We start from the raw sequence: 26904 nt of genomic DNA, 5'->3' as shown, positions 1-26904 counted from the left end.
CGGCGAGTGTCATGTCAGTGCGGAGTCCGGACCAACCACGCTGGCGTGAGAGAGAAGATAAAGACAAGGGTAAGTCGCAAGTCCATGTATGTTCGCCATAACGTTTATGGTTCTTGTCTTCATCGCAGCAAAGTCACTGGCATTGTCATCGTCACTCACATCCGTTGGCAGAAATGGCCTAAAGGATGAGTCTTGCGGTTTCAGTAAATTGTGGTCAAACATTTCGGAAGCGGTGGGCCCTCCCGTGCGGTAAGCGGCTTCGTAGCTGCCACCTTCTCTCTGCGGGACAGTCTCACGTGTGCCTGGGATTTCAATGCCAGTCACACCCCAGGGCTCCTGGTTGAACCAAGGCGCCCAGCCCCTTGCCTTGGGGCCCGTCCTAGGGACCTGCAGCCCGCCCTCCACTCTGCCCAGCTGCCTCCCGGGCCCTCTACATGCTCCGTTTATCCAATGATGTTGGCTGCTTGGTTGTACTTTTTAAATCTGCACGTGTTGTCAACATTAAAAGATGCAAACACTTTTTACATAAAAACATGACACCTTAGTTTCTCTCAAAACGCACACAGCCAGCAACCTTTAGACACTTTTCTGCAAGGTAACATCCACCTGAGGCTGGCAGGAGCTCAAGCTGTGGGGGTGGGGTCCCCAATAGTCAACCATCCCTTCTTCTAAACTAGGAGAACCCCCGATTTGGGCCTGGGCACATGGTCACCCAAGACAGAAACAACATTGCTCTGCCTCTCTTGCAGCTAGGTGCACCATGTGACTAGATTCTGGCCAATAGGAGATGAGCTGGAGAGATGTGTGTGATCTGCGGGTTGTACCTCTAAAGTGTTTGCTCTCCCTTTCCCTGTGCCCCTTCCTGTGGTCTGGAAGGTGGAGAGGCTGGCCCGTGGTCTTCAAACATCCAGAAGAAGACACGCCCTCAGATGGCAGTCCCACCGTGCAGGAGAGCCTGGCTCCCCAATGCCTGGGTGAGCTGAGCCACGTGCCCACTCACACTCACGGAGGTCACGGTTTGCATGTCTATGTCATCTAAGCCACTGCCACAGGCAGGCCACCACCGGGCGCCCCATAGATGGAGCCCCTCTCCAGTTCACCACAGTCCCCACCCCTCCCTTTGTCTCCCCAGCTCCACGGCCTGTGGGTACCTGCTACTGAACCTGTGCTGTTATTCCCCCCTAATCTCCGCCTACTGCCCACCTGGCCCCTTAGGCATTTGAGCTGGGGACTCCCACTGTCAATCCTCAAAAGATAACATTAAGACACCCATTTTCCAGGACTTTGGGGCTGCTCACCTCTCTTTTTAGGGGTCATTCTCTGTGACTCTGGGGCTCCCCTTCTGGAGAGGCCAACCTTACCGCCGCCCTGGTGCTCTGTTGGGCACCTTCTCGCATGAGGAGAGATCAGTATGTTTTCTCTCTGGCAGCAAATGTGAAGTGAAGGTTAAATGAGATCACGCGGGGCAGCCCCTGGGCCGGCCTCAGCCAGGCTCCTGTGTCTGCCTGCTGCTCCCCGTGGGCATCGAGAGGGAATCCGGGTGGGATTTGGTCCTGGGTGGGTCTGGCCCCAAAGCCTGTGACTCCCTCCCGTGCAGCTGGAGACGCAGGGCCAGGAGCCAGGCGACAGCCTAGGTCCCGGTCGCCATGACTGACATGGAGCAGAGCCGAGAATGGGCCCAAGCGCCTGTGTTCAGGACACTTATTTCCCCCAAAAAGCTCATGAGTAGGCGGCCCTAAACCCAGCTTCGTCAGCGGCTTCGAGCGGTATTGCCCAGCCTGCTCAGCCCCGCGGAGCACTGGGGCCGGGGCCACGCCCGCCTGCTGCCCACGCCAGCCTCGCCCTCCCTGGGTCACGGGCAGAGCAGCTGCACCTGCTCCAGGTGGGCACTGGCCAGGTTGGCATCCGGGGCCTGGGGAGGAGGGCCGGACCGCAGGCCCAGCCCAGACCCGCTGAGTCCAAACCGGCGGGTTGTTTCTCACAGCTGCCAGGGGATTCGTGCACGCAGCACGCTGGAGAATCAGCGATGTAGCCACATGGATGGAAATGGAAGGAGTCCGGGCTTCGAAATTAAACAACCTGAATCCCAGCCGCGCTACCTGCTCGCCGAGTGACCTTGGGCCTGTGTCCTAAGTCCCAAGCCTCAGCCGCACGAAGGGAGACGCAGTATTCCATCGGTGAGACCATCCGAAGGCCACACAGAATCACACCGAACACTTGTCTTATTAGGTGGATGTGGGAATTAATTTTAAAATGAGTTCAAACACACGGTGCCCCTGGCACATAGCAGCTGTTCACTCAGGGCACAGCCTGCTCCCCGCCCTCCCCTCACCCCATGGGCCCCACGAAACCCACACACAGAACCCGGTGTCGTCGTCTCAGAACCAGGGTTCTGCAACAGGAGCTCCCGGCCTATGGGCCGGGGGCGATTTCGCGGCTGCACGAAGCCTGTCCCAGGGGACCTGCCGCCGCCACCCTGCCGAGTTGAGACAGTCCCATTGCCCTTCCAGACGAAGAAGGGACCGCCGCCTCCCCCCCGCCCCCCCCCCCCACCGCGCCCCGTGACATGGCAAGACCTGATGTGCTGGAAACCAAGATCAACAGTAATTAATATAAATGCGGGGAGACGTCCATCAGTCCATCAGAAAGCTGACCTGGACTCTTTTGATATTCACAGGGTGAGTATTTGCATTTTATTACCTCCTAGCGATTCAATGGCCTAAAGCAAACTCCCCCAACCTGACAATCTTACTGTTCACTAAACGATCACCATGGATATGTCTGTTTGCATCCCTAAAAGACAGTTGTGTGTGCTAGTAAATAAAAGCAGACCAAACGGAGATTTAGAGGAACTTGACTATACAGCTGAGCTTTCCCTGGCTTCCCCCCCTAATTTCAAAATCATTATTTCTTGTCTTGTGTGTTAATTTGTGCGGCAGCTCTTTCTCTGAGCCTTTGAACCCGGCAGCCACGCTGGCCGTGGCCTTTCACACGGATGCTGACTCGGCCCGCTCTCGGGGTCACCCGGCGCAGCACCCCAGCGGGTTCACAACCCGCCCCAGGAGAAGCATGCTCCCCGTGTCCGTGTGGAAGGTCATCACCAGGAAGGGCCGGTTGAACTCCGTGTCTGGAGCGGGCGAGGCGTGGAGGTCGTGGTCGGGGCGGGGCCCCCGCGTGAGCTGGATGCTGGTGGCGGCAGCCACCTCTGTGCCCCCCTCATCCAGAGTCATCGCAGCCTTGTGTGCAACCTGCAAGGAAAATTCTGGAATCGCCAACTGACCCCATAAGGAGGGATCAACCAGACCTTTATTTTTATTTTTTTAAATATGTTTTTATTGATATCAGAGAGGGAGGGAGATGGAGAGAGATAGAACCATCAATGATGAGAGAGAATCACTGGTTGGCTGCCTCCTGCACACCCCACACTGGGGATGAGCCTGCAACCTGGGCCTGTGCCCTGACCAGGAATTGAACCAGGTCCTCCTGGCTCATAGGTCGATGCTCAACCACTGAGCCACACCGGCTGGGCTCTCGGTCCCACGGGCCCACGATCAGGAGGGAGCCCAGAGCGTCCTCCGCAGTCCAGCCCTGATGGTGTGGACCCACCCGGCCTTCCCTGTCTGGGCTGTCACCCAAGGGCAGGGGTGGGGCCTGACCCCCGGCCCCGGTGCCTGTGGGGCGGGTGTGCACGAATGGGGGCACACGCGGAGCACAGATGGCGGTGTGCCGAGCTGTGGAAAACAGCCGCTCCGCGTGTGAGGAGGTGCGGGCGCCTTCCTCCCACAGCGGCCCACAGGCACGGAGACCCCCCGCTGACCCGGACCCCAGGTTACCTTCGAGAGGTTCAGTCCGGGCTCAGGGAGGCCTCCGCCCACAGCCGCCCCTGGCAGCAGCAGCTCCAGCCTGGCGCTGCTGGAGATGGAGAACTTGGGGAAGTAGAAATCGAGTTCTCTGCGGGGACAGATGGTTTGCTGCTGAGACCCCAGAAGCGGCTGCATGTGTCCCAGGTGACTCCGCAGGCTCCAGCCTCGGCCCCAAAGCGGCTCCAGGCCTGCAGCTTCTCACCCCATCGCCCTCTGGTCTCCCTGCCCTCCCAGCCCCTCCTCTCCATTCAACATCTGTCCAGGGCCCTCCGTCCTCCATTCAACATCCGTCCAGGGCCCTCCGTCCTCCATTCAACATCCGTCCAGGGCCCTCCGTCCTCCATTCAACATCCGTCCAGGGCCCTCCGTCCCCCATTCAACATCTGTCCAGGGCCCACTGTCCCCCATTCAACATCTGTCCAGGGCCCTCCGTCCCCCATTCAACATCTGTCCAGGGCCCTCCGTCCCCCATTCAACATCTGTCCAGGGCCCACTGTCCTCCATTCAACATCTGTCCAGGGCCCTCCATCCTCCATTCAACATCTGTCCAGGGCCCTCTGTCCCCCATTCAACATCTGTCCAGGGCCCTCCGTCCCCCATTCAACATCTGTCCAGGGCCCTCCATCCTCCATTCAACATCTGTCCAGGGCCCTCTGTCCTCCATTCAACATCCGCCCAGGGCCCACTGTCCTCCATTCAACATCTGTCCAGGGCCCTCCGTCCCCCATTCAACATCTGTCCAGGGCCCTCTGTCCTCCATTCAACATCTGTCCAGGGCCCTCCGTCCCCCATTCAACATCTGTCCAGGGCCCTCCGTCCCCCATTCAACATCTGTCCAGGGCCCTCAGTCCCCCATTCAACATCTGTCCAGGGCCCTCCGTCCCCCATTCAACATCTGTCCAGGGCCCTCTGTCCTCCATTCAACATCCGCCCAGGGCCCACTGTCCTCCATTCAACATCTGTCCAGGGCCCTCCGTCCCCCATTCAACATCTGTCCAGGGCCCTCTGTCCCCCATTCAACATCTGTCCAGGGCCCTCCGTCCCCCATTCAACATCTGTCCAGGGCCCACTGTCCTCCATTCAACATCTGTCCAGGGCCCACTGTCCTCCATTCAACATCTGTCCAGGGCCCTCCGTCCCCCATTCAACATCTGTCCAGGGCCCACTGTCCTCCATTCAACATCTGTCCAGGGCCCTCCATCCTCCATTCAACATCTGTCCAGGGCCCTCTGTCCTCCATTCAACATCCGCCCAGGGCCCACTGTCCTCCATTCAACATCTGTCCAGGGCCCTCCGTCCTCCATTCAACATCTGTCCAGGGCCCACTGTCCTCCATTCAACATCTGTCCAGGGCCCTCCGTCCCCCATTCAACATCTGTCCAGGGCCCTCCGTCCCCCATTCAACATCTGTCCAGGGCCCTCCGTCCCCCATTCAACATCTGTCCAGGGCCCTCCGTCCCCCATTCAACATCTGTCCAGGGCCCTCCGTCCCCCATTCAACATCTGTCCAGGGCCCTCTGTCCTCCATTCAACATCCGCCCAGGGCCCACTGTCCTCCATTCAACATCTGTCCAGGGCCCTCCGTCCTCCATTCAACATCTGTCCAGGGCCCTCCGTCCCCCATTCAACATCCGCCCAGGGCCCTCCGTCCTCCATTCAACATCTGTCCAGGGCCCTCCGTCCCCCATTCAACATCTGTCCAGGGCCCTCCGTCCTCCATTCAACATCTGTCCAGGGCCCTCTGTCCTCCATTCAACATCCGCCCAGGGCCCACTGTCCTCCATTCAACATCTGTCCAGGGCCCTCCGTCCCCCATTCAACATCTGTCCAGGGCCCTCCATCCTCCATTCAACATCTGTCCAGGGCCCTCCGTCCCCCATTCAACATCTGTCCAGGGCCCTCCATCCTCCATTCAACATCTGTCCAGGGCCCTCTGTCCTCCATTCAACATCCGCCCAGGGCCCACTGTCCTCCATTCAACATCTGTCCAGGGCCCTCCGTCCTCCATTCAACATCTGTCCAGGGCCCACTGTCCTCCATTCAACATCTGTCCAGGGCCCTCCGTCCCCCATTCAACATCTGTCCAGGGCCCTCCGTCCCCCATTCAACATCTGTCCAGGGCCCTCCGTCCCCCATTCAACATCTGTCCAGGGCCCACTGTCCTCCATTCAACATCTGTCCAGGGCCCTCCGTCCCCCATTCAACATCTGTCCAGGGCCCACTGTCCTCCATTCAACATCTGCCCAGGGCCCTCCGTCCCCCATTCAACATCTGTCCAGGGCCCACTGTCCTCCATTCAACATCTGTCCAGGGCCCTCCGTCCCCCATTCAACATCTGTCCAGGGCCCACTGTCCTCCATTCAACATCCGTCCAGGGCCCTCCATCCTCATCCATTCAACATCTGTCCAGGGCCCACTGTCCTCCATTCAACATCTGTCCTGGACCTGCCATCCTCCATTCAACATCTGTCCAGGGCCCATTGTCCTCCATTCAACATCTGTCCAGGGCCCACTGTCCTCCATTCAACATCTGACCTGGGCCCTCCATCCTCATCCATTCAACATCTGTCCTGGGCCCTCTTTCCTGCCCCCACTGCTTAAGGGCTGGAACTCTGTGCATCATGGGGTCACTCAGGTTGGCACCAGAGCTGAGATTAGAACCAGCCTCCAGACACCAACTGACCAGGCCCCATCCTGACACTTACAGGGAGGCCAAGGACAGTGCCCTGGGGGGACAGTGCCCTGGGGGGGACATTGCCCTGGGGGGCAGTGCCCTGGGGGGGACAGTGCCCTGGGGGGGACATTGCCCTGGGGGGCAGTGCCCTGGGGGACAGTGCCCTGGGGTGAGGACAGTGCCCTGGGGGGACAGTGCCATGGGGGACAGTGCGCTGGGGGGGCAGTGCCCTGGGGGACAGTGCCCTGGGGGGGCAGTGCCCTGGGGGGACAGTGCCCTGGGGGGCAGTGCCCTGGGGGACAGTGCGCTGGGGGGACCATCACTGAGGGGCACTGACTGAGCGAGGAGCTGAGTCCCCGGCCCTGCTGTGCGCGCTACCTGGTCCTGAGCTGACTGTCCCACTTGATCAGCGTCTCGGGCAGCAGGGCGTCCTCCAGCTGCCGCAGCCGGCCCCGCCGGGGGAAGACGAAGAAGGTGGTGGCGCTGGCGGCGTGCTCCATCTGCAGCACTGTGCACTGCAGCTCGGGGTCGTGCAGAAAGCGGTGGCGAGCCTTCTGCCGCATCATGGGCACCTGCACGGCCCTGTGCTCGTCCACAAAGAACTCCTTCAGGCTGGTGGCTCTCGGGTCAAAGGGTCGCGCCCACCCGGCTGAGGGGACGAGAACAGCGAGGTTGCCGTGCAGAGAATGGAGAATGGGCTCCGGGCCACCCATCGGGCAGCGACTGGGTGGGGGGTCCACAGTGGACGCCAAGCCCAGCCCCGTGACCGCCTCTTGGCCTGTCCCTCGTTCCCTGTGCAGCCCGGGGGCCGAGCCCTCGCCTGCCCTGCGCTTGCGTCTCCTGTTTGGGACACGGGGTAAGTGCTGTCTCAGCGACAGAGCAGTGCCCGCCAGTGAGGGCAGCTTTGCTCTCTGGTCTCCTTACTCTCTTTGGGGTGGTTAATTAAAAAAATGGTTTCAAAATATATTCTTATTGATTTCAGAGAGAAAGGGGGAGGAAGAGAGATAGAACCATCAATGATGAGAGAGAATCCTTGATCGGCTGCCTCCTGCACGCCCCCTACTGGGGATTGAGCCCGCAACCCTGGCATGTGCCCTTGGCCGGAATCAAACCCAGGCCCCTTTAGTCCGCAGGCCGACGCTCTATTCACTGAGCCACACCAGCTGGGGCCAGAGGTGGTTAAGTTTAAAGGAAAAAAAAATCCATCATGTGGCACCAGCTGCTCTAAAATGTGTGTGGCTCCGAGGGCTCGGCTCAGCCTGGCCGGCAGGCCTAAGGCAAGGCCCTGACACGGCCTCAGTCTTACCGTCTCTCAAGTGGACACAATAAAGCCGCCTTGTCGGGCTGTGGAGAGAATTCAGTAAAAATCAGACACGCGCAGTGACTGGCATGACAGTATTCAGAGTGTGTGTGTGTGCAAACAGGCTTGCATACACCAGGCGAGAACTATTCCCAGGATGTAGCTGAGTCATGCGTTAGGGGCTCAGGCCAATCACTTCTTCTTTTAAAACCGATCTGTCTCCTCATGTGTGAAAAGGAAACATGAGCCATAGCCTCTGTGCTTCATCCAGGTGAGACGGTCAGATGAGAGTGGGTGTGACTTCCCTGGAGCCCCACAAAGCACTCACTGTGCAAGGACGAGAAGGACCGGACTCATCCGCTGAGTGAAGGAGTGTGATTAAGGAGCGAGGCACGTGATTGCATCGCTCTCCTGGGAAAATAAAGGCTCTCCCCGCGCCGGGGCTCTCCCCGCTCTCATCCATGCCTCCTGGACCTGCCCGAGGAAGGGGCTCATGCTCCGTGACTCAGCGCTGCCCACAGTTACTAACGTGGAGATCACAGCCCTCCTGCAGCAGCCTCCCCGCGGGGGGAGGACGGGGACCGCCCTCAAATGCAGGGTCTTGGGTCCCTGACTGACCTGCCCCCTAAATCAGAATCTTCTGGGGACAAGCGCAAGATACCTGCATTGTAAGCGAGTTCCCCAGGGAGTGCTATGCACACTAAAGTTGGAAAAATCCTTCTTTGAAAAAACTCAACAGTAGTATTAAAATGTGACGGGTGATGAGTTCCCCGTCACTGGGGGTATGCAAGCAGAAGCATCAAGGATTCCTGGAGCTCCTACATCTCAGTCAGCAGGGGAGGCTCTGGAGGCTGTGAGGAGCGGGGCTGTGGTGTGACTGGGGCCCCGAGGGAGGGTCCTGGGATAGACCCCTCTTACCTCTGAGGAGCAGGTGACTCACCAGGACCTCCGCGGTGGCATCGCTGAGTCCCTCCACCCAGGCGCCAAGCTGCCCCCGAGTCTGCTTCTCTACGTACTCCCGGATGCCGTGCTGGGCTCCCGCCGGGTCCTGGGCAGCCCCCGGGCCCAGGCCGCTGAACCTGCGCTGGCCCAGCGTCAGGAGGAGCTGGGGGCCCTGCACGGGGAGCCTGCGCAGCAGGTCCCGGAAGCCCTCCTGGATCTCGGCCTCGGAAACCAGGGTGAGGTTGAAGCCCAGGCCCTCCAGGAGGTGGGCCCTGCTGGCGGCGGGCGCTTCGAGGAAGAGCGTGGCCAAGGCCCAGGAGATGCTCACGGGGGAGAAGAGGACGTTCTCTCCGGGGGCCTCCGAGGCCAGCTGTCGGTAGAGGTCGAAGGCAAAGTCTATGTTGCTCACGGAGAGCTTGTGGCAGGGCAGGGCCGGCCCGGGAGGGACGTCCAGGGGGCCGGGGTCCATGGGGCCAGAATCCTCCTGGTTGGCCAGGGCCAGGCAATGGCCCACAGTCAGGAGCGCAGGGACCAGCAGCCACCACCGGGGGGCCTCCATCCTCTGGAGTCCTTGGTCAAGATTCTAGAAGCAGGGGTGCGGGAGGACAACAACAACAACAACGGTAATAGTAATCCTATCTAATAAAAGACAAAAAGGGTAATTAACCGTACCTCCGCTACGCTTCCCATTGGCTAATTAGGGCGATATGCAAATTAACTGCCAACAAAGATGGTGGTTAATTTGCATACGTAGGCACAATGATGGGAGGTGAAAGAGAAAGGACGGAAGAACAGTGATCGGAAACCCAGGCAGCAGGCAAGAGCCAGGTGATCGCCATTGGAAAGCCGGGCTGCAGGCAAGGTGGCATCCCCGGGGGCCCAGAGGTGCCGCCTGGCCTGCACCCTGTGGTCACCATGGTGATCGGAGGGAGAGAGAGCCGCATCGGGGCCGGAGAGCCGGGGCACAGGTGAGGCGGCACCCCGGCACCCCAGCACCTGACATGCAAAGGTCGGGATGAAATGACTTTTCCCAACCACATCTGCAAATATCCTGGGGAAGGCATCACTGAAGAGTTCACAACAACTCCCTAACTTGGCAAGGAAGAAAACATTGGCAAGAGAAACAATCCCTTACATCAAAGTTAAGGTCCCTCTGGGTAAAAAAGAATATTTCCAACATAAAGGAGGGAGCAGGCAAAATAATAGGTTCTCATGACTTCCACTGAAGTCTGAGCATATGACAGAGTCAAAACGAACATACAAGTTAAAACAGACAGTGGACATTCAAATGACCCGCATCAACTGTCAATGTTTGTCCCAATAGCAGCAATGCTTATGCGATAATATAGTTTAACAAACATACAAAACAAGTCACCTCATGATAAGAGAGGTTCAGCTTCTAAAGTAAATTGAATATGTTCTTTAAAAATTCTCATGTCCTCCCCTCTGACTATAATTCTTAATTTTCCAATCAGAAAATTACCCCAGGTGATCCAGTAACATGTAGAACTCCAGTAACCTAACTTACTTAAAAAAACAAACATCCCAACCATTTTTAAAATATTTAAATTGATATTTTAGGGTTAAAATTATAGAAGATACTTAGATCCAAATATATTTTCTGAATAGAAAATATTTCAGTTTTTGATTAAAAAAAACATTAAAAAATATATAAGTGACACATTTTCCCAAGGAACTCTGAATTAGTACCTTTCCCTCTAACTTTCTTCAAATTAAGAGAATCTATGGAGTTCCCTATACTGCACAAGTTTTAATGAAAGAAAATAAGACTTTCTAAGAGCATCAAATACATGTTTTCTTATTTACAAACATATATACTCTCCTCTCTCTCTCTCTCTCTCTCTCTCTCTTTCTCTCTCTCTCATATATTCTTACTGATTCAGAGAGGAAGAGAGAGGGAGAGAGATAGAAGCATCAATGATGAGAGAGAATCATTGATCGGCTGCCTCCTACACGCCCCGTACTGGGGATCAAGCCCACAACCCGGGCATGTGGCCTGACCTGGAATCAAACTGTGACCTCCTGGTTCATAGGTTGATGCTAAACCACTGAGTCACACCGGCCGGGCTCAATTCTTATTTATAAATTCATTCCAAGGACATATACAGCTTGAAAAGCTCTGGAAGTAGTTTCAAAAAAACTAGCTTTCAAGTAACAAGAAAACAGCTATAGAAGAAAGTTTAAATTAAAAGAAAAAAATTGTTTTAATTTATTCAAGAGTGGGAACACCCTCCATGAAAATGTGTGCCTTGACTGTGGATGGCTGGGTGGCCTTATCACACCTTAGGAATTCAAATGCTTTCTACAATGAAAAGAGAGTTTCATCTCATTTCTCTCCCAGGGTAGATGTCTGTCAACAGAAGGTGGACATCAATAAAAGGAGGGGCTTGCACAATTAATCCAGAAAGTCAGCAATCTATGAATAATCCAGAACCCAGTATTTATCTCCTCTGCCTCACACCCTCCCTCCCAGCCAGTGAGCAAGATAATTACCCTCAAGTCAAGCTAAGTGCCCCCCAGTCACAGAGGCCCAATGCTGACATACAAAGCATACAAATAATTCTCACTCTGGCATAAAAGTGACAACTTTCTTGGAAGAAAAGCAGATACTGTAAATTTCTCAAAGTCTTCCTGAAACATTTTTTAAAGTAATTTTTAGTTCTTTAGAAAAAATGCATACATGGCAAACCATCTGTAATAAAAGGCCCATTCTATAAAATTTTACCTGGTCCTACTCATACCTGCAATCATAACCATATTTACAGACAAATATATCTATACTAATAAAAGAGTAATATGCTAATTGGACTGGGAGACCTTCCAGGAGACCTTCCCGATGTTCTTCTGGACAAAGCCATGGTGGCGGGGCCGAGGTAGAGGCGGTTAGAGGCCAAGAGGGGAGGGCAGTTGTGGGTGATCAGGCTGGTGGGGGGCGGGGCTGTTGGGGGTAAGCAGACCAGCAGGGGGGCCAGTTGGGGGCAAGCAGGCCACCAGTGGGAGTCAGTTGGAGGTGATCAGGACAGCAGGGCGGGGGGGGGGGGCAGTTTGGAGTGAGCAGGCCAGCAGGGGGACAGTTGGGGATGAGCACGCTGGCGGGGGGGGGGCATTTGGGGGCGAGCAGGCAGGCACCAGGGGGGGCAGGCCAGCAGGCAGAGTGGTTAGAGGCAATCAGGCAGGCAGGTAGGCAGGTGAGCGGTTAGGAGCCAGCAGTCCCAGATTGCGAGAGGGCTCCCCCCTAGTGATTCTGACTCAGCAGATTCCTGGGGCCCCCAGACTTTATGTTAGTGAGGGCCAGAGCGGGCCCCAGGGGCGCACCCGGGTGTGGGTAGGAATAGCCACCGTCACACCCCTGCCCTGCCTCTGGCTCTCCCATGGGACCCTGGGCAGCCCGAGCCTTTTAACCCGAGTCCCCTTGTCTGTAAGGGGGGAAGAACGGGAGCTCAGCCCCGAGGGTAAAACCGGCTCCATTTTGTCTATCAGCAGGGAACACTGGTGAATATCTTGGCTTTAATGAAAAGTTCATTCCCTTGTTCATTCATTCATTCGTTCATTCATTCATCCATTCACCACACAAACATCGGCTGGAAGCCTGTCGGGACTTGAGCTGGGCGCTGGGGAAGCGGATGGATGGGACACGGGTGCCCGGGCTCACGGGGGACAGGCACGCGGAATTCACTCGGAACAGTGTGCGGGCAGGTCCCCCAGACCATAGAGCTTTCGAGCTGCCTGGATGCCATGATCCAATCCGAGCGCTGCACAGATGGGGAAACCGAGGCCCAGAGAGACGCTGGCTCGTTCACTTGCCGACTCATTCAGCAAACATGCATCCGGGGCCCTGTCCGGAAGAAGCTCACCAGCCACCGGGAGAGACGCAGTGCAGGGCTGGTGACAGCTCCCTGAGCCATGGCAGTGGGAGGGGAGCCTGCAGGAGGCAGGGAGCTCCTGGAGGGCTCCCCGGAGGAGGGAGCCCTGACCTGAGACTGGAAATGAGTCAGGAGAAGGGTTTCAGCAGAGGGAAGAGCGTGCTCAAGGCCATGGAGGCAGAGTGAGCCAGCGCCACTCCAAGCTGCTGTCTGTACAGACAGCTCTGGGAGCAGGAGGGGTGCATGTGTGTGTACATGTGTGTTCACATGTGTGCCTGCTCCTGTGTGTGCCTGCTCCTGTGTGACTCGTGAGGTGACCTGTGGCAGGTCCACCACGCTGGCTGGGGGCCGTGGCTCCCGCTCCAGCCCCACCCGCAGTTCCCACTCACCTGAACCTGCCAAAGAGCTGAGGGGCTCCGCAGTCGTGGCCCAGGACACAGAAGCCTGTCGTGGGAGGACGGAGGCTGGACTGTGGGACTAGCAGGCTGTCCCGAGGCTGCCCGTGGTCCACGTCGCCCGCAGCACCCGGCAGGAGGCAAACTGCCCGCCCGCGTTCAGGCTGTGCGAGGTCCACGAGGGGCAGAGCTTGGCGGGCGGGCCTGGTGCCCGGGGGCTCAGTCCATCACTGTTTGCAGCCTGCCCCTCCCCCAGGCTCGGTTCCTCCTCTGCCCCTCCCACTCCAGGTGGCCAGGAAGTTCAATGTAGTGACGCCCGTGGGCTTCGAATCCAGGGAGAGGCTGAGTTCACTGGGGCCGCCTGCAGCCGCTCCGGCTCCATTCCTGCCGGACACGCTCTGCGGCCACCCACCCCGTGCCCACGCCGTGCGCCCCCGGTCTGGCCTCCCGGGGGTGTGGGCTCCGACTCTTGAACAGCGTCTTTCAAATCGCAACGCCCAGCTCTCGGGACGTCAGCAGGCCCGGCCACTCAGAGCGGCATAAACAAAGGTTAATGTGTGCCCAGCAGAGAGAGTGTTTGCGAAACCTTTCAGCCCAAACACCTTCTCCGTCCTGGCGGGTGGCGGGAAGGGACAAAGGGGGCCTGGCGACAGGGCGAGGGGCAGGTGGGCGTGGGCTCATGGGTGGGAGCAGGCTTCCTTCCTCCCGGGTTTGCTCATTCCGACTTCATTTTTCTTCTCCGCACCCACCGCCTGGACCTAAACACCCACACAGCCACTTCTTCTTTTTCAAATCCTCACCCGAGGACATTTTTCTTGATTTTAGAGAGACAAGAAGGAAGAGAGAGAGAAAGAAATATCGAGAGAAATATGAGAGAGGAACATCAATTGGTTGTCCCCTATACACACCCCAACCGGAGATCAAACCCGCAACCTAGACTCGAACCCACAACCCTTTTGGCATACGGACAACGCTCCAACCAACGGAGCCATTGGCCGGGGCTGCCCCTACTGCTGCCTCAGGATTTTCAATTCTTTCTCTTGATATTCAGTCAAGGGAGCAGACAGGGGAGTCCGTCATCCACCACCCACTCATTCATCCAGTGCTGGGACTAAGGCACAGCCCTGCTCTCAGGGACTTTCCTGTCCGCTCCAGGTTTGGTGACGGGAGAATTCTAACGGGTAATGGAGAGGATGCCCTGGCGAAGCCCACGTCCCCATCGGCAGCTTCCGTCCCATGTCACCAACTTGAGGACAGGATCACTCCCTGCCCCAACCCCGTCCCCTTGGGAATGTTCTGAAGCAAATCCTAAACACCCCTTCATCTGTAAGAGTTTTAAAACATCCTAGCCACAATAGTATATGTCACATCCTACAAAACCAGTAAACTCCTTAAAATCAGTGCTCAGGTCATTGTTTCCCTAATTGGTTCCCCAATTTATTTATTATTTTTTTAAAAATATTTTTATTGATTTCAGAGAGAAAGGGAGAGGGAGAGAGATAGATGAGAAACATTGATCAGCTGGCTTCTGCACGCCCCCGACTGGGGATCAAGCCTGCAACCGGGCATGTACCCTGACGGGGAATCGAACCGTGACCTCCTGGTTCATAGGTGGACGCTCAACCACTGAGCCACGCCGGCCAGGCCCCAATTTATTTTTACACTTGGTTTGTTTAAATGATGATCCAAACCAGGTGTACACATAGCACTTATTAATACAGCAGGCGCCCCCCTATCCACGGGGACACGTCCAAGGCCCCCCCTGGAGCCGGAAGCCACAGTACTGACCCCATGCTGTGTTTTCTCCTGCGCATCCCACCGGTGATGGAGTTCGCTGATAAATTAATCAATAACTAATGATGGAAGAGAGCGAGGAGGCCCATGGGCTGTCCTAAAAGTGGCGTGAGCGTGGTCTCCTCCGTGCCTCAGTGGCCGGCCGCACCCCCCCTCCCGTGCCGACGGTGCAGGGTGGCAGCGAGCCGGCGCACTGCTCTCCCCTCTCACTTTCACGGTGGGAGAGTCCTTCTCCCTCAGGTCTTAGCGTGACTGTTTCCTTCTTACGTTGAGAGCTTTCACTTTCCCCTCAAGGAGGGACTTGGGGTTCTCCCTGGCACCTCCGAATTGCCCAAGTCATGGAAGTGAGAGGACCTGGCACTGGGGTGCAGGGAGCCGCCGCTGCAGCCCAGGCCCCACTCGCTCACGCCCTGGCCCCTCCTGGCCCCTTGGTTACCTTCTGCAGGTCCTGGGGGGACACCTTCCCCTCGGCCCCTCCCGGCCCCCCACTCGCTGGAGAGCTGCCTGTAAACGACCCCTCGGAGGAGCATGCCCTTCTCTGCACACCTGGGACTGGGGGTGGGGCCTCGACGGCTCACTTGCCCACCCCGGGGCGTCCTGCTGCTCCCTCCAGCCTCGACCTCCCTCCTGACTCCTGACAACGTCCTGTCTGTCTCCCAGGAACTGAGGGCGCGGCTGTGTCCAGACCTGACATGTCACTTCCCTCCGCACACTGCTCCCCGGTCCGTCTCGGGGAAGCTGTCCTCGCCAGGAGCCACACCCACATGGGTTGTCCTCCTTCCTCCCCTCACGCCTCACACCGGCTCCCCACAGCCTTCGAGCGTCCCCTCTCCCTCGTCAGCGGCCCCATCTCTGCCTCAGTGCGGCCCACAGCCCCGTCCGGGCCCCGGGCCCTTCCACGCAGCAGCCGCAGCCTCTTTCTCCGACGCAAGTCTGCTCACTCCCACTCTCTGTCTGAACTCCGTTAAAGCTGCCTGCGGCTCTAAGTAGCCATGGCGGCATCCTTACTGAGCTGCCCGGCCCCGAGCGCCCAGCGGCTCCACGGGGGCCCCTGCCGCCCCTCAGGCCTCCATCCGGCCCTACTCCAGGCCTGCCCAATTCTTTCGGTTTCTTAAAAATCCTCCCATCACTCTTTCTCTTGCCTGGAACATTCTCCTCGCTGTTCACTTACCCATCCTCTACTCTCCCTCTGATCGCAGGGCAGAAGCCTCCTCCTCCAGGGAGCCCTCCGTGGCTTCCCCGGCGGAGTTGGGTGCTCTCGAGTCTCAGCTTCCAGAGCCTCGTCTCACCACCTGTCTTGCCCATCACAGTCCGAGTCCGGGGAGAGTCGTCACTGTGGAAATCGTTCAGGGCAGAATCGCTTTGTGGTTTAGAGTGTGTGTGTGACGCCGAGCAAGTTGGGAGAGCATCCTGCCCGCCATCATCACCCGCTGTGCGGCCTGGGGGAGCTCTCTGAGCCTCTGCTCCTCGGTCTCCTCATCCATACAATGGGAGCAAGACCAGCATCTACTTCACAGGCCCCCACAGGGGCTGGGTGAGGCCTGGCAGCTGGATCTCAAGCCCGTGTTCGATGTTGGTGACCTCATCACAATGCCTGGTGACCCCTGGGGCCCAGAGCTTCCGCCCTCCCCGCATCGTGACGGGTGATGGCTTTTACTGCTGTGGGTGCTCACGCTCCGCTGCCCCCCGACCTTCGTTCTGTTTGCCGGGGGGCCCTCTGGCAGGGGCAGGGCTCAGGACCTCACTTCTGAAACGTGGCCACTCTCCCCGGGTTGGGGTGCTGCATGTCTCTGGTGTGGGGGGCTGGGCGGGAGATTCTAGGACAAGAAGGGCCTGGCTCAGCTGCAGGAGCCAGGGGTCTGGCTGTGCCAGGTGAGGTCAGGTCTGGAGCCCCCACAGGGTGGCCACGTGGGCAGACCTTGGGGAGGGAGAGTGACACCGGGACTGGGACCAGCGAGCCTTCGGGAGGCGACACCCGGCAGCAGGTCCCTCCTGGCCCTGGGCCTGAGGTCCAGGCTGGCTTGTCCGGGCCGGGCTGCTGGGGGTGAAGGCAGAGCCCAGGGCCTGGCAGGGGGCGGAGCCTACTTGGCAGCCTGGGGTCCCCGGGTTCTTCTGTCTCTCAGAGCAGCGGTCGCCAACCTTTCGAATCTCAGGGAGCACCAGGGGTCCGCGGAGCACCGGTTGGCGACCGCTATCTTAGTGTATCTTCACCGCAGTCGCCCGTAGCCATGGTTACTGCCTAGCACCTCTTACCTGCTCTGCTGGGCGCTGCGCAGTAGCCCAGACCTGTCACCCCTTCACCAGGGAAAATCCCAAGGGAAAGGACTCTCACTGCGGACGGCCACAGCGCGTGGGGTCGGGCAGATCCAGGAAAGGCACAGGGACACGCTGAGCCGAGGCCCCTGGTTTACTGCTGTCGGAGGTCACGGAGCCTCGGAGGCACGCGTGGGAGCCACCAGCAGTCACGGGCGCTTCCCCAGGAGGGGCAGGCAGGGCGAGGCCCAGCAGCCCACGGTGCACGGGGCCAGGCTGCCCCGGACACAGGTGCCTCCACGGCCAGGGCACGGGGGGGAGGGAGCCCTAGGCTGCCCTGGGGGTGGCCACTTTGCGGCAGAAGAGGATGCTCTGGGTGCCTTCGGAGAGGATGGCGAACAGGAAGGGCCTGTTGAACGTCATGAGAGAAGCCCGTGGGATTGATTCTCACGGATTTACGCATCTTTCTGACTCCCGTGGCGGCGGCGGCTTCGGGCCCGTCTCGGCCATGTCCATCAGGCTCTTGTGCGCCACCTGTGAGGACCGGGGCCGCCCCGAGACGGTGAGCAGGAGGCCGCAGCCCGCCCGCCCACGGGGCTCTCGGGGGCTGGCATTTACCCACCGCTGACTGCCACGCTGCCGCCAACCTGCTCAGCTGGTCCGCTCCTCCCGGCACCCTGGTGTGCGGAGCCCTGATGCGCACATGTGCACGTGAGGCTCGGGGCTGGGAGGGGCCTGCTGGGTGCAGGGCAGGGCCACCCTGGGTGGGTCCCCCACCTGAGCCCAGAGACGGTGCTGCCCCCACGCCCCCTCTTGTGGGGGACACTCAGGAGGGCGTTTCCCACAGGCTCCTGGGCAGGCAGCTGGTGCAGAGCGTTCGGACCCACAGACAGCGGGCCCTGCATCAGCATCCCTCCTGCCCCAGCCCCATGTCCTTGGGCTTCGGCGATGTCGCAGGGGGTGTGAATTCACATCCCTGGGCCCTGCAGCTGCCCCACCCCCACCCCTGCACTTGACCTTCCATTGCCACACCCTTTGGGAGGTGAGGTGCAGATGAGGGTGGAGGGCTTCCCAGCAGCTCCCCATTCTCTGACTACTCTGCTTCTAGGCACGCAGTGCAGGGTCCCCGGGATCTCCCATCTCTTCGTGCCCCTTCATCACAATCGCCCCCGAGCCGTGGGGCAGGGGCACTGGGCAAGACCTCTCCCCCCATTTACCGGTGGAAAAGCTGAGGGGACAGGCCTCGAGCCATGGGCTCTGCAGCCAGTAAGGGGAGGAGCATGGGGGTGTCCTCTGCTGATTGCACCCCAGGATCTCCCCTATGCCCGGCTCTGTCCCATGAGACTGCAGGGAGGGGCCCGCCCGTGCCTCAGCACCCAGCTCCTGGGGGCGACTGGGCATGAGGAGGGCGGCTCTGTGTGGGGATGGGAGACTCCCTGGCCTCTGCCCGGCCTGGCTGTTCCCAGCTCCACGCGGAGGCCGATGTCCACGCTGTCGACTCACCTGAGAGGCCGCCAGGGTCTCGGCGCCTGTGATCCCCGCAAGGTCGGCCTTCTTGCTGAAGACCCTCCTCACGCCAGCCGGGGAGGACGCCTTCCAGGTGACGGAGGCTGGAGAGGGAGGGGAGGACGCCTTCCAGGTGACGGAGGCTGGAGAGGGAGGGGAGGACGCCTTCCAGGTGACGGAGGCTGGAGAGGGAGGACTCGGCAGGTGGAGCACCATCGGCCTAGGAGGGGAGGAGAGAACAGACCTGAGTGCTGCTTGGTCGTGGCCTCCCTCCTCACAGCTGTCCTGCTGGCGTCCCTCCCACAAGCCCTGCAGCTGCAGAGGAGCCTTTCCTGCCTCACTTTCTTTGTTGTTGTTGTTAATCCTCGCCTGAGGATATTTTTCCATTGAATTTTAGGGAGAATGGAAGAGAGAAGGAAAGACAGAGAGAAACATGGATGTGAGAGAAACACACCAATTGGTTGCCTCCTGCACGAGCCTCAACCAGGGCTTGGGCCAGGGAGGAGCCTGCCACCAAGGTATATGCCCTTGACTGGAATCAAACCCGGGACCCTTTGGTCCACAGGCTGACGCTCTATCTACTGAGCCAAACCGGCCAGGCATTCCTCACTTTCTTTATATATATATACACTAGAGGCCCGGTGCATAAAGATTCATGCAAGAATAGGCCTTCCTTCCCTGGGTGCCGGCACTGGCTTCCCTCCAGCACCCGGGACCCAGGCCTTTGCTCTGGCCGCCACCTTCCGCTTTCACTCCGGCCTGGAGCTGTCTCCTGCCCACTCCAGCCGGCTCCGTGGCTGCCGCCCACAGGCCGGCCCTCGGTGGGAGGCTTGGCTTCCTTCATTGCTGGGGTGACAAAAAAAGCCAAGCGTCCCACCTGAAGGAAGCCAAGTGTCCTGCCTGTTCCGCCGGCTCCATGGCTTCAGCTGGCACCGCCATCTTTGTGGCTATGGGCGCCACCATTTTGTCGTGGACTGACAGTTAATTTGCATATTACCCTTTTATTAGTATAGATGCTAGAGGCCCGGTACACGAAATTCATGCGGGGGGGGGGGGAGGGGGGAGTCCCTCAGCTCAGCCTGCACCCTCTCATAATCTGGGACTCCTAGGGGGAATCCTGCTAGTTTAGGCCCATTCCCACATCTGCCTGCCTGATTGCCCCTAACCACTCGCCTGCCTGATTGCCCCTAACCACCTCTGCCTCAGCCCCCACCACTGTGGCTTTGTCCGGAATGACGTCCAGAAGGTCATTTGGCTGTCCAGTCTAATTAGCATATTATGCTTTTACTATTATAGATTGGTTTCACAGAGGAAGGGAGAGGGAGTGAGAGATAGAAACATCAATGATGAGAGAGAATCATTGATCAGCTGCCTCCTGCACACCCCACACTGGGGGTCAAGCCTGCAACCCAGGCGTGTGCCCTGACCGGGAATCAAACTGTGACCCCTGGTTCATAGGCCGATGCTCATCCACGGAGCCCCACCAGATGGGCTCCTTCCTCACTGTCTTGACCCTGGTGCTTACTTTTTTTTTCCTCCTTTTTAAAAACATGCATTCCATTTATTTTAGAAAGAGCGGAAGAAACATCCCAAGAGAGAAACATGGATCCGCTGCCTCCTGCACGCCCCCTGCTGAGCATCGAGCCAGGAGCCTTGGAGCATGGGACAGCCCTCCACCATCGGAGTCACACCGGCCGGCCGCTCTCTTAATTCACTCTTTATCGTTCATGTCAGCGCATGCCGGCTGGGTCTGGGGCCCTGCCCTTCCCTTGCAAACCAGTGGTGCAGGGGGAACCCTTCATGCCCACGGAGGTTCGCAGGCCCTGGGAGGCTGCCCCAGGCAGGCGGCTTCCTGCACCGAGGTGACAGCGAGCCTGATCCCTCCTGAAGGAGGCGAAGGGCCAGCTGGGTGGAAGAGGCAGGAGGCAGCGCACGGGCCACAGAGCAAAGCTGCTTCTCAGCCCGACTCAGCTCAGGCCTCAGCCAGTCCCCATGCCTCGGCCCCTCACCCTCAGGAGGCTGGCAAGGAAGGGACGGGCACAAGGCTGGGGCTGTGATGAGGACCCGCGACTTGAATGATGTAAGAGTCAGAGGCAGCCGGAGCCCCTGACAAGTCTGATATTTTCATCTCATAGAAGAAAACATTCAGGCCGAAGCCACACGGAGGACACGGGCCAGGAGCTGTCCCAGCACCGCACGCCCACCCGGGACCTCAGGGAGGCTGTGCCCACGTGGGGGGGGGGGAACGGGGGAAGCGTGGGGGTGAGCGAGGATGGCCGCCGCCCCCGGCCTGGGGTAGTCACCTGGTCCGCAGTCAGTCTCTCCACCTGCGCAGGGTCTCAGGCCTCAGCGCGGCCTCCACCGCCTTCATCTTGCCCTTTGAGGAAGATGTAGTTGACCAGGACCATGGCCGTCTCTGCGTCCAGGCCGCCGACCAGGTCCAGCAGTTTCCCCTGGGTCTTCTCCCTCACGTAGTGGTTGATGAGCCGCTGGGCCGCGGGGCGTCCCGGAAGTCAGTGGAGAGCGCCTCGGAGGCGTACGGCGCCTCGGCCTCGGCCCTGAACTCGTCCAGCACCTTCAGCTGCCCGCTGACGAACATGGCGTTGCCCACGCTCAGCCCCAGCTGGCCACGGGGCCGGCCCAGGGCGCGCAGGAGACGCTGGAAGCCCTGGTGGATTCCCGTCCCCGAGGTCCCCGTGAGGTTGACCTTGAGGCCCTTGTGGATTTCCATCAGGGTGCGGCTGCGGGCCCCAGGGACAGGAAGGCTAACGCGGTGGAGACACTCGTCGGGGAGAAGAGCACATTCTTATTGGGGTTCTTCTGAGCCAACTGCCTGTAGAGGCTGAAGGCAAAGTCGGCGTTGCTGGAGGCCAGTCGGAGGTTGTCCACCGGCGTCTCGTTGCCCGGGGTCACCTTCTGGTCCGGCGTGTCCCCTGGGAGGCCGTGGGCAGTGGGGCAGAGCCCAGCCGCCAGGAGCCCCAGCACCAGGAGGACTGACATCCCTTCTGCCCTCAACTCTGAAAAGCGAAGCTGCTCTAAGTCTCAGCGGGCCAGGGGGGCCCGGACCGCCTCCCAGGGCCCCCACATGGCCTGCTTTCTGCTGCCCCCCCCGCCCCCCCCCAGCTAGCTTTGTGGCCTCCCAGGGTGGCAACCTCCTAGGCACCCGCCAGACATAATTATGCTCTGTGCTCCTTCTCATATTTGTAGGTTAGCGCTGAAATTGTGGCCATTTTCCCCCGGGGAGAAACGGCACAGAGAGGTGAAGGGGCTTGCCCAGGCCGTACAGCAAGGACAGGGCAGAGTGGAGGCAAGAGCCGGGTGGGGAGCTTGTGATGGGCGCAAGGTGCATCCTCCCCACGTGCTAGGCGAGCGGACACCAGCTGGAGGGGATCGGGTGCACGCACTTGCTTGGCGTGTGTCCCCTCCTGTCCACCCCCAAGTAGGGCCCAGGAAGGGGCACCGGGGGAGTCAGCGACCACAGCGCTGCTCCCGCCTCTCGCTGACTCGCTGGCAGGTGCTGACTGCGGTGCCTGGGAGCACTCAGGGCTCACGCAGACACTGGCCCGGCTGGTGTGGCTCAGTGGGTGAGCATTGGCCCAGGCACCAGGAGGTCACGGCTCGGTTCCCGGCCAGGGCCCAGGCCCAGGTTGCAGGCTCGATCCCCAATGTGGGGCCTGCAGGAGGCAGCCGACCCATGATCCTCTCTCCTCACTGATGTTTCCATCGCTCTCTCCCTCTCCCTTCCTCTCTGAAATCAATAAAAACATATTAGAGAGAATGATAATAAGGGGAAACAGAGAGACACAGATTTCAGAGCCAGTTGCTGCAGCAAACAGGACCAATCACCTTCCTCTGCCCACTCAGCCCCAAGCCCCAAGGGGACAGGGCAGCTGGGCTGGTGGCAGAGAGGGCAAGAGGAGGAAGAGGAGGAGGAGGGAGAGGAGGAGGAGGAGGAGGAGGAGGAGGAGGAGGAGGAGGAGGAGGAGGAAGGGGGAGAGGGGGGAGACAGAGCTGAGCTGATGACCATCCCACACACAGTGGCATCACCTTTGGACAAGCCAGGAACAGAGGCAGTTCAATTGCCCCCTGTGTACTCTCTGCTTATGTAACCATTTCTTTGAAAAATAGTTGAACTTTTCCCCAAAAACATTGCTTCAGGAGAAAAAAGGCTTACTGTTTGGGCAAGTTGGCGGCCGGCCCTGTCTCTAAGCAGCCTGCCTGTCTGCTTGGCTGGAGGTGGAGTGGGAGGTGGGGGAATGGCTGGCGCCCAGGGACAGCCCCCATGGAGTCCCTATGGCCTCTGCCCAGGGTGCATTGCAATCGTTCTGTCTGCACCACCTTGAGAGCTGCCCCTGCACCAGGCGAGGGGAGCACCCCGGGCCCCTCGGGGAGTCCTCATGGGGGGGGGGATGCACAGCTCTGTGGGGGGCACAGCTGACTCCAAGCAGAAGCCCAGTGCCAGGGGCAGAAGTGACTCCAGACCCCTCGTGGCGCGTCCACCCCTTTGCAGGTGTCCAGCTCAGGCCCAGACAGAGGCCTGTCCTCAGCAGCCAGGCCCGCCCGGCGCTGCCACACTCCTCCTGGCCCCTCCTGCACACAGTCCACGGCTCCAGGCAGAGCCTGGAACCCCCCGGGGAAGTGGGTTCCGTGGCGCCCCGTAGCTCGGCGCCGTGGATTACCTGCCTCGGAGAGCTGAGTGCCGTGCGTGGTGCAGCCGCGGGCGCTGGTGCTCACTTATCCTGCAGGGGGCTCCGCCCCGGTTTGGGAAATGCTGGCGGGACACCCGGTGTCCAGATGTCTGACTGGAAAGGGAGCACGGAGCGTTTCTGGTGACGGATTTGCTAGAACGACCCGAATCATCCAGTCTCAGGAACATCTGAGTTTTTGTCTCTTAAGCACAAACCAGGACCTTGCCTCAGCTCGTGTTGTCCTTGTTGTGAAATACTCATTGAGGAACACGTAAAACTCAGAAACGCATAAGGAGGGACATTGAAAAATACCCCGATTCTTGTTCTTCAGAAAACAAACAAACAGAAACACAGCCCTGGGCTCTGTGGCTCAGAGAGGTGGGCGTCATCCTGTGCCGCAAGCGTTGCCCATCAGGACGCGGGCCTGGGTTTTGAGCTCTGTCCCCAGTTGGGGGCCTGCAGGAGGCAGCCGATTGATGTTTCACTTTTTTTTCTTCTTTTTTTTTAATATATTTTATTGATTTTTCACAGAGAGGAAGGGAGAGGGATAGAGAGTTAGAAACATCGATGAGAGAGAAACATCGATCAGCTGCCTCCTGCACACCTCCCACTGAGGATGTGCCTGCAACCAAGGTACATGCCCTTGACTGGAATCGAACCTGGGACCCCTCAGTCCGCAGGCCGACGCTCTATCCACTGAGCCAAACCAGTCAGGGCTGATGTTTCACTTTCACATTGACCTTTCTCTCCCCTCTTCTTTCTCTAAAAAGCAATAAAAAAAAAATCTTAAAAAAAAAGAACAGTTCGTGGTCCCGGCAGGCAGCACCCTGTCACTCACTCTCGTTAGGAGTTTTCAGGAGTGAGGAGGCAGCACCAACCCTGGGCCCAGGAACAGTCTGTGCGGCTCCGATACGAGCCCGGGGATCCCAGGTGCCGTGTGAGAAAGCAGGAGATGCTGGAGACCCTGCTTCCCACAAACACAAGCAGAAACGTGGCAGGAGCATGAACTACCCACCAACTGCCACCCAGCCGATGAGTGCAGGCCCACGGCCGGAAGGTCATCTCTGTCAAAGTACCCTGTGGAGGTCCAAGATGGCATGGATCGGGTGGTCCTCCCAGGACCAAACTGGAATCACAATTAAATTATAGAAGAATCATCCTGAATAGCCAAATGGAGACTCGTGAAGAGAAGCCTTATAACCGAGGACTTACGAAGAAGCCACATGGAGACCAGTAGGGCATGCGGAGGGGCGAGAGGGCGGGCCCTGCTCCCAGAGGCCGCTGCTGAGGTTCTGGAGGGATATCTCAGCTATGAGGGGTTTCCCCTGAGAAGTGTGGGAGCCGGGAAAAGGTGCCCACTTAGCATCTGCCTGTGTAAAGCAATGGGGTTTCTGACGGCCAGGAGAGATGGCTAGGGACACAGGCATCCTCGTAAAGGCCCAACACAAAATTTCATTCTCAGCCACTCACCCTGGGCTCCATTGGAGGGAGGGCGGAGCGAACTAGAACCGCATGCGGAGATTCTGGGGTTGGTGGCTCTGGGGAGAGAGCTGAAGGGTCAGCCACGGGGATCCCTTTGCTGTGTCATCTCCCCATTTCTCAGAAGTCATCTTTCTTGGGCGGTGCACTCCCCTTTGCGCCACATCAGCCGAGGGGGGAGGGGAGGAGTAGCCACACCCTCTGGAATCCCTCTCGCCCCACCCTGCAGCACTCACGCCCTGCTGAGGAGTACAGCCAGCAGGTCTTTCAGTGACTGGGCCGAACAGACAGCCCGCAGGCAGAGCTGATCTCTGGGGATGGGGAATTTTGCTGACCTGCCCCCAAGGGCCTGGTGCTGGTAAAAGTACCAGGGGCAGCTTGGTCCCTTCCACACCCACCCAGGCCCAGCAGAGGCAGCCAAAAACCGTGGGTCACCGATAGCTCCAAACAGATTGCCCAGGGCCAGTCAGAGAAAGACAAGTGCTAGATGACCTCGCTCATCTGGAATCTGATGGACAAAATGAACTCACAAAATAGAGACAGACGCAGAGAGCAGGCAGACAGCTGTTGGAGGAGGACTGGGTGATTGGGGGTGCGGGATGGAGGGACTGAGAAAAAAGAAAAAAGAGAAAACAACTCACTGACACTGATAACAGAGTGGTAATGGGGTGGGGGGAGTGGAGGTAGAAGAGGGGTAGGGAGATAAGTGGTGATGGGGAGAAAAAGAACAGCCCTCCTTAGTTGGTTCATGTTGATGAAATGCTCATTGAGAAGCATGTACAAACCCAGGAAAATATAGAGAAGGACATTGGAAAATATCCCAGAGTCTTCCCACCCAGGGAAAGTCCCTGCTAACATTTGTGGAAGTTTCTGTCATTGTTTTGTGTCTGTATGTGCAAGATGTGAATCTCCATACAGAAACTCAGACATACTTTTTAAAAATGCAACACTCGCCCGGCTGGGTGGCTCAGTAGTTGAGCGCCGACCTTTGAACCAGGAGGTCACAGTTCAATTCCCGGTCAGGGCATATGCCCGGGTTGCAGGCTCGATCCCCAGTGTGGGGCATGCAGGAGGCAACCAATCCATGATTCCCTCTCATCACTGATGTTTCTCTCTCTCTCTCCCTCTCCCTTCTCTCTGACATCAATAAAATATATATATTTTTCAACGCAACACTCTATTTCCTTCTAGCTCGGTTTGCATTCTGTGGCGCCTCTCCCCGTTCCTGGAGGCGGGGTGTTCATTGAGGGCCCCGAGCCTACGGAGAGCACAGGTGTCCTGGCCTCTGGTCTCGGCACCATCTGTCTTCGGGGGCTTCTCCCCACTACAGCTTCACCCTACGCGCTGGCTGCCCCTCATGCTGACCGGGAGGTCTCCTCAGCTCTCTCTCTGAGCTAAGGAGAGGCCTTTCTTGGGCTCCTAGGAAGAGCCTTCCCCTTGGTCCCTCATCACCACAGCCCTCCGTCCATGACAGCCTCGGACACAGAGCAGTCTGGGAACACTGGATGCTGAGTGCACCCTCACAGCAGTGACCTCAAGCAAGTCCCTGGAAGTCCCTCACCCTTAGTTCCTCCTCTATAAAACCCCGGGGACATTTCCCCGACAGGGTGGCTGTAACGACTACGTGAAACAATACCAGGGTGAGGGAGAAGATGGCAGCCAAACAGGCAGACCCCGCTGGCACCTCCCCCCAGGGTCCGACTGGAAATAAAACTAAATTGGCAATGAACGTGTACGCATAGATGCATAACCCGTGGACACAGACACACAGACAATGGGGCAGTGAGAGCCCGGGGGTGGGGCCGGGGCGAGAATGGGCTGCAGGAGGTTAATGGGGGACAAGGAGGACCTATGTAATACTTTCAATGATAAAGATTTTTTTAGAAAGAAAAGAAAGAAGAAAGAAGGAAGGAAGGAAGGGAGGAAGGAAGGAAGGGAGGGAGGGAGGGAGGGAGGGAGGGAGGGAGGAAGGAAGGAAGGGAGAAAGAAAAGCTAACTTGGGGAACATTCATCTGGAATTACCAGCTGAGGTCCGGCTGAGGAGGAGGCGTGTCAGGAAGGACAGCCACCTGGAGACGGGGAGGAAGGGCGCGGTGGCTACGGGTGGGCAGCAGCAGAGAGCAGGG

The 26904-nt window shown here is 58.6% G+C and overlaps 1 protein-coding gene across 1 annotated transcript; it reads right to left on the bottom strand.

Moving 5' to 3' along the window:
• Positions 1–2666: 2666 nt before the first annotated feature.
• On the bottom strand, positions 2667–13473 carry LOC308535551 (putative serpin A13). Its single transcript, XM_081114500.1, has 5 exons — positions 13053–13473; positions 8756–9362; positions 6916–7186; positions 3834–3951; positions 2667–3248 (listed from the first exon to the last, which is right to left on the bottom strand). Exons 2-5 carry the CDS (start codon positions 9336–9338, stop codon positions 3021–3023), a joined length of 1200 nt encoding a protein of 399 aa, XP_080970626.1. The 5' UTR covers positions 9339–9362; positions 13053–13473; the 3' UTR covers positions 2667–3020.
• Between the last annotated feature and the right edge of the window lie 13431 nt (positions 13474–26904).

The sequence above is a fragment of the Myotis nattereri genome (assembly GCF_964212035.1).
Source record: "Myotis nattereri genome assembly, chromosome: 1".
Lineage (NCBI taxonomy): Eukaryota > Metazoa > Chordata > Mammalia > Chiroptera > Vespertilionidae > Myotis > Myotis nattereri.
This window is presented reverse-complemented; position numbering and strand designations above follow the sequence as displayed.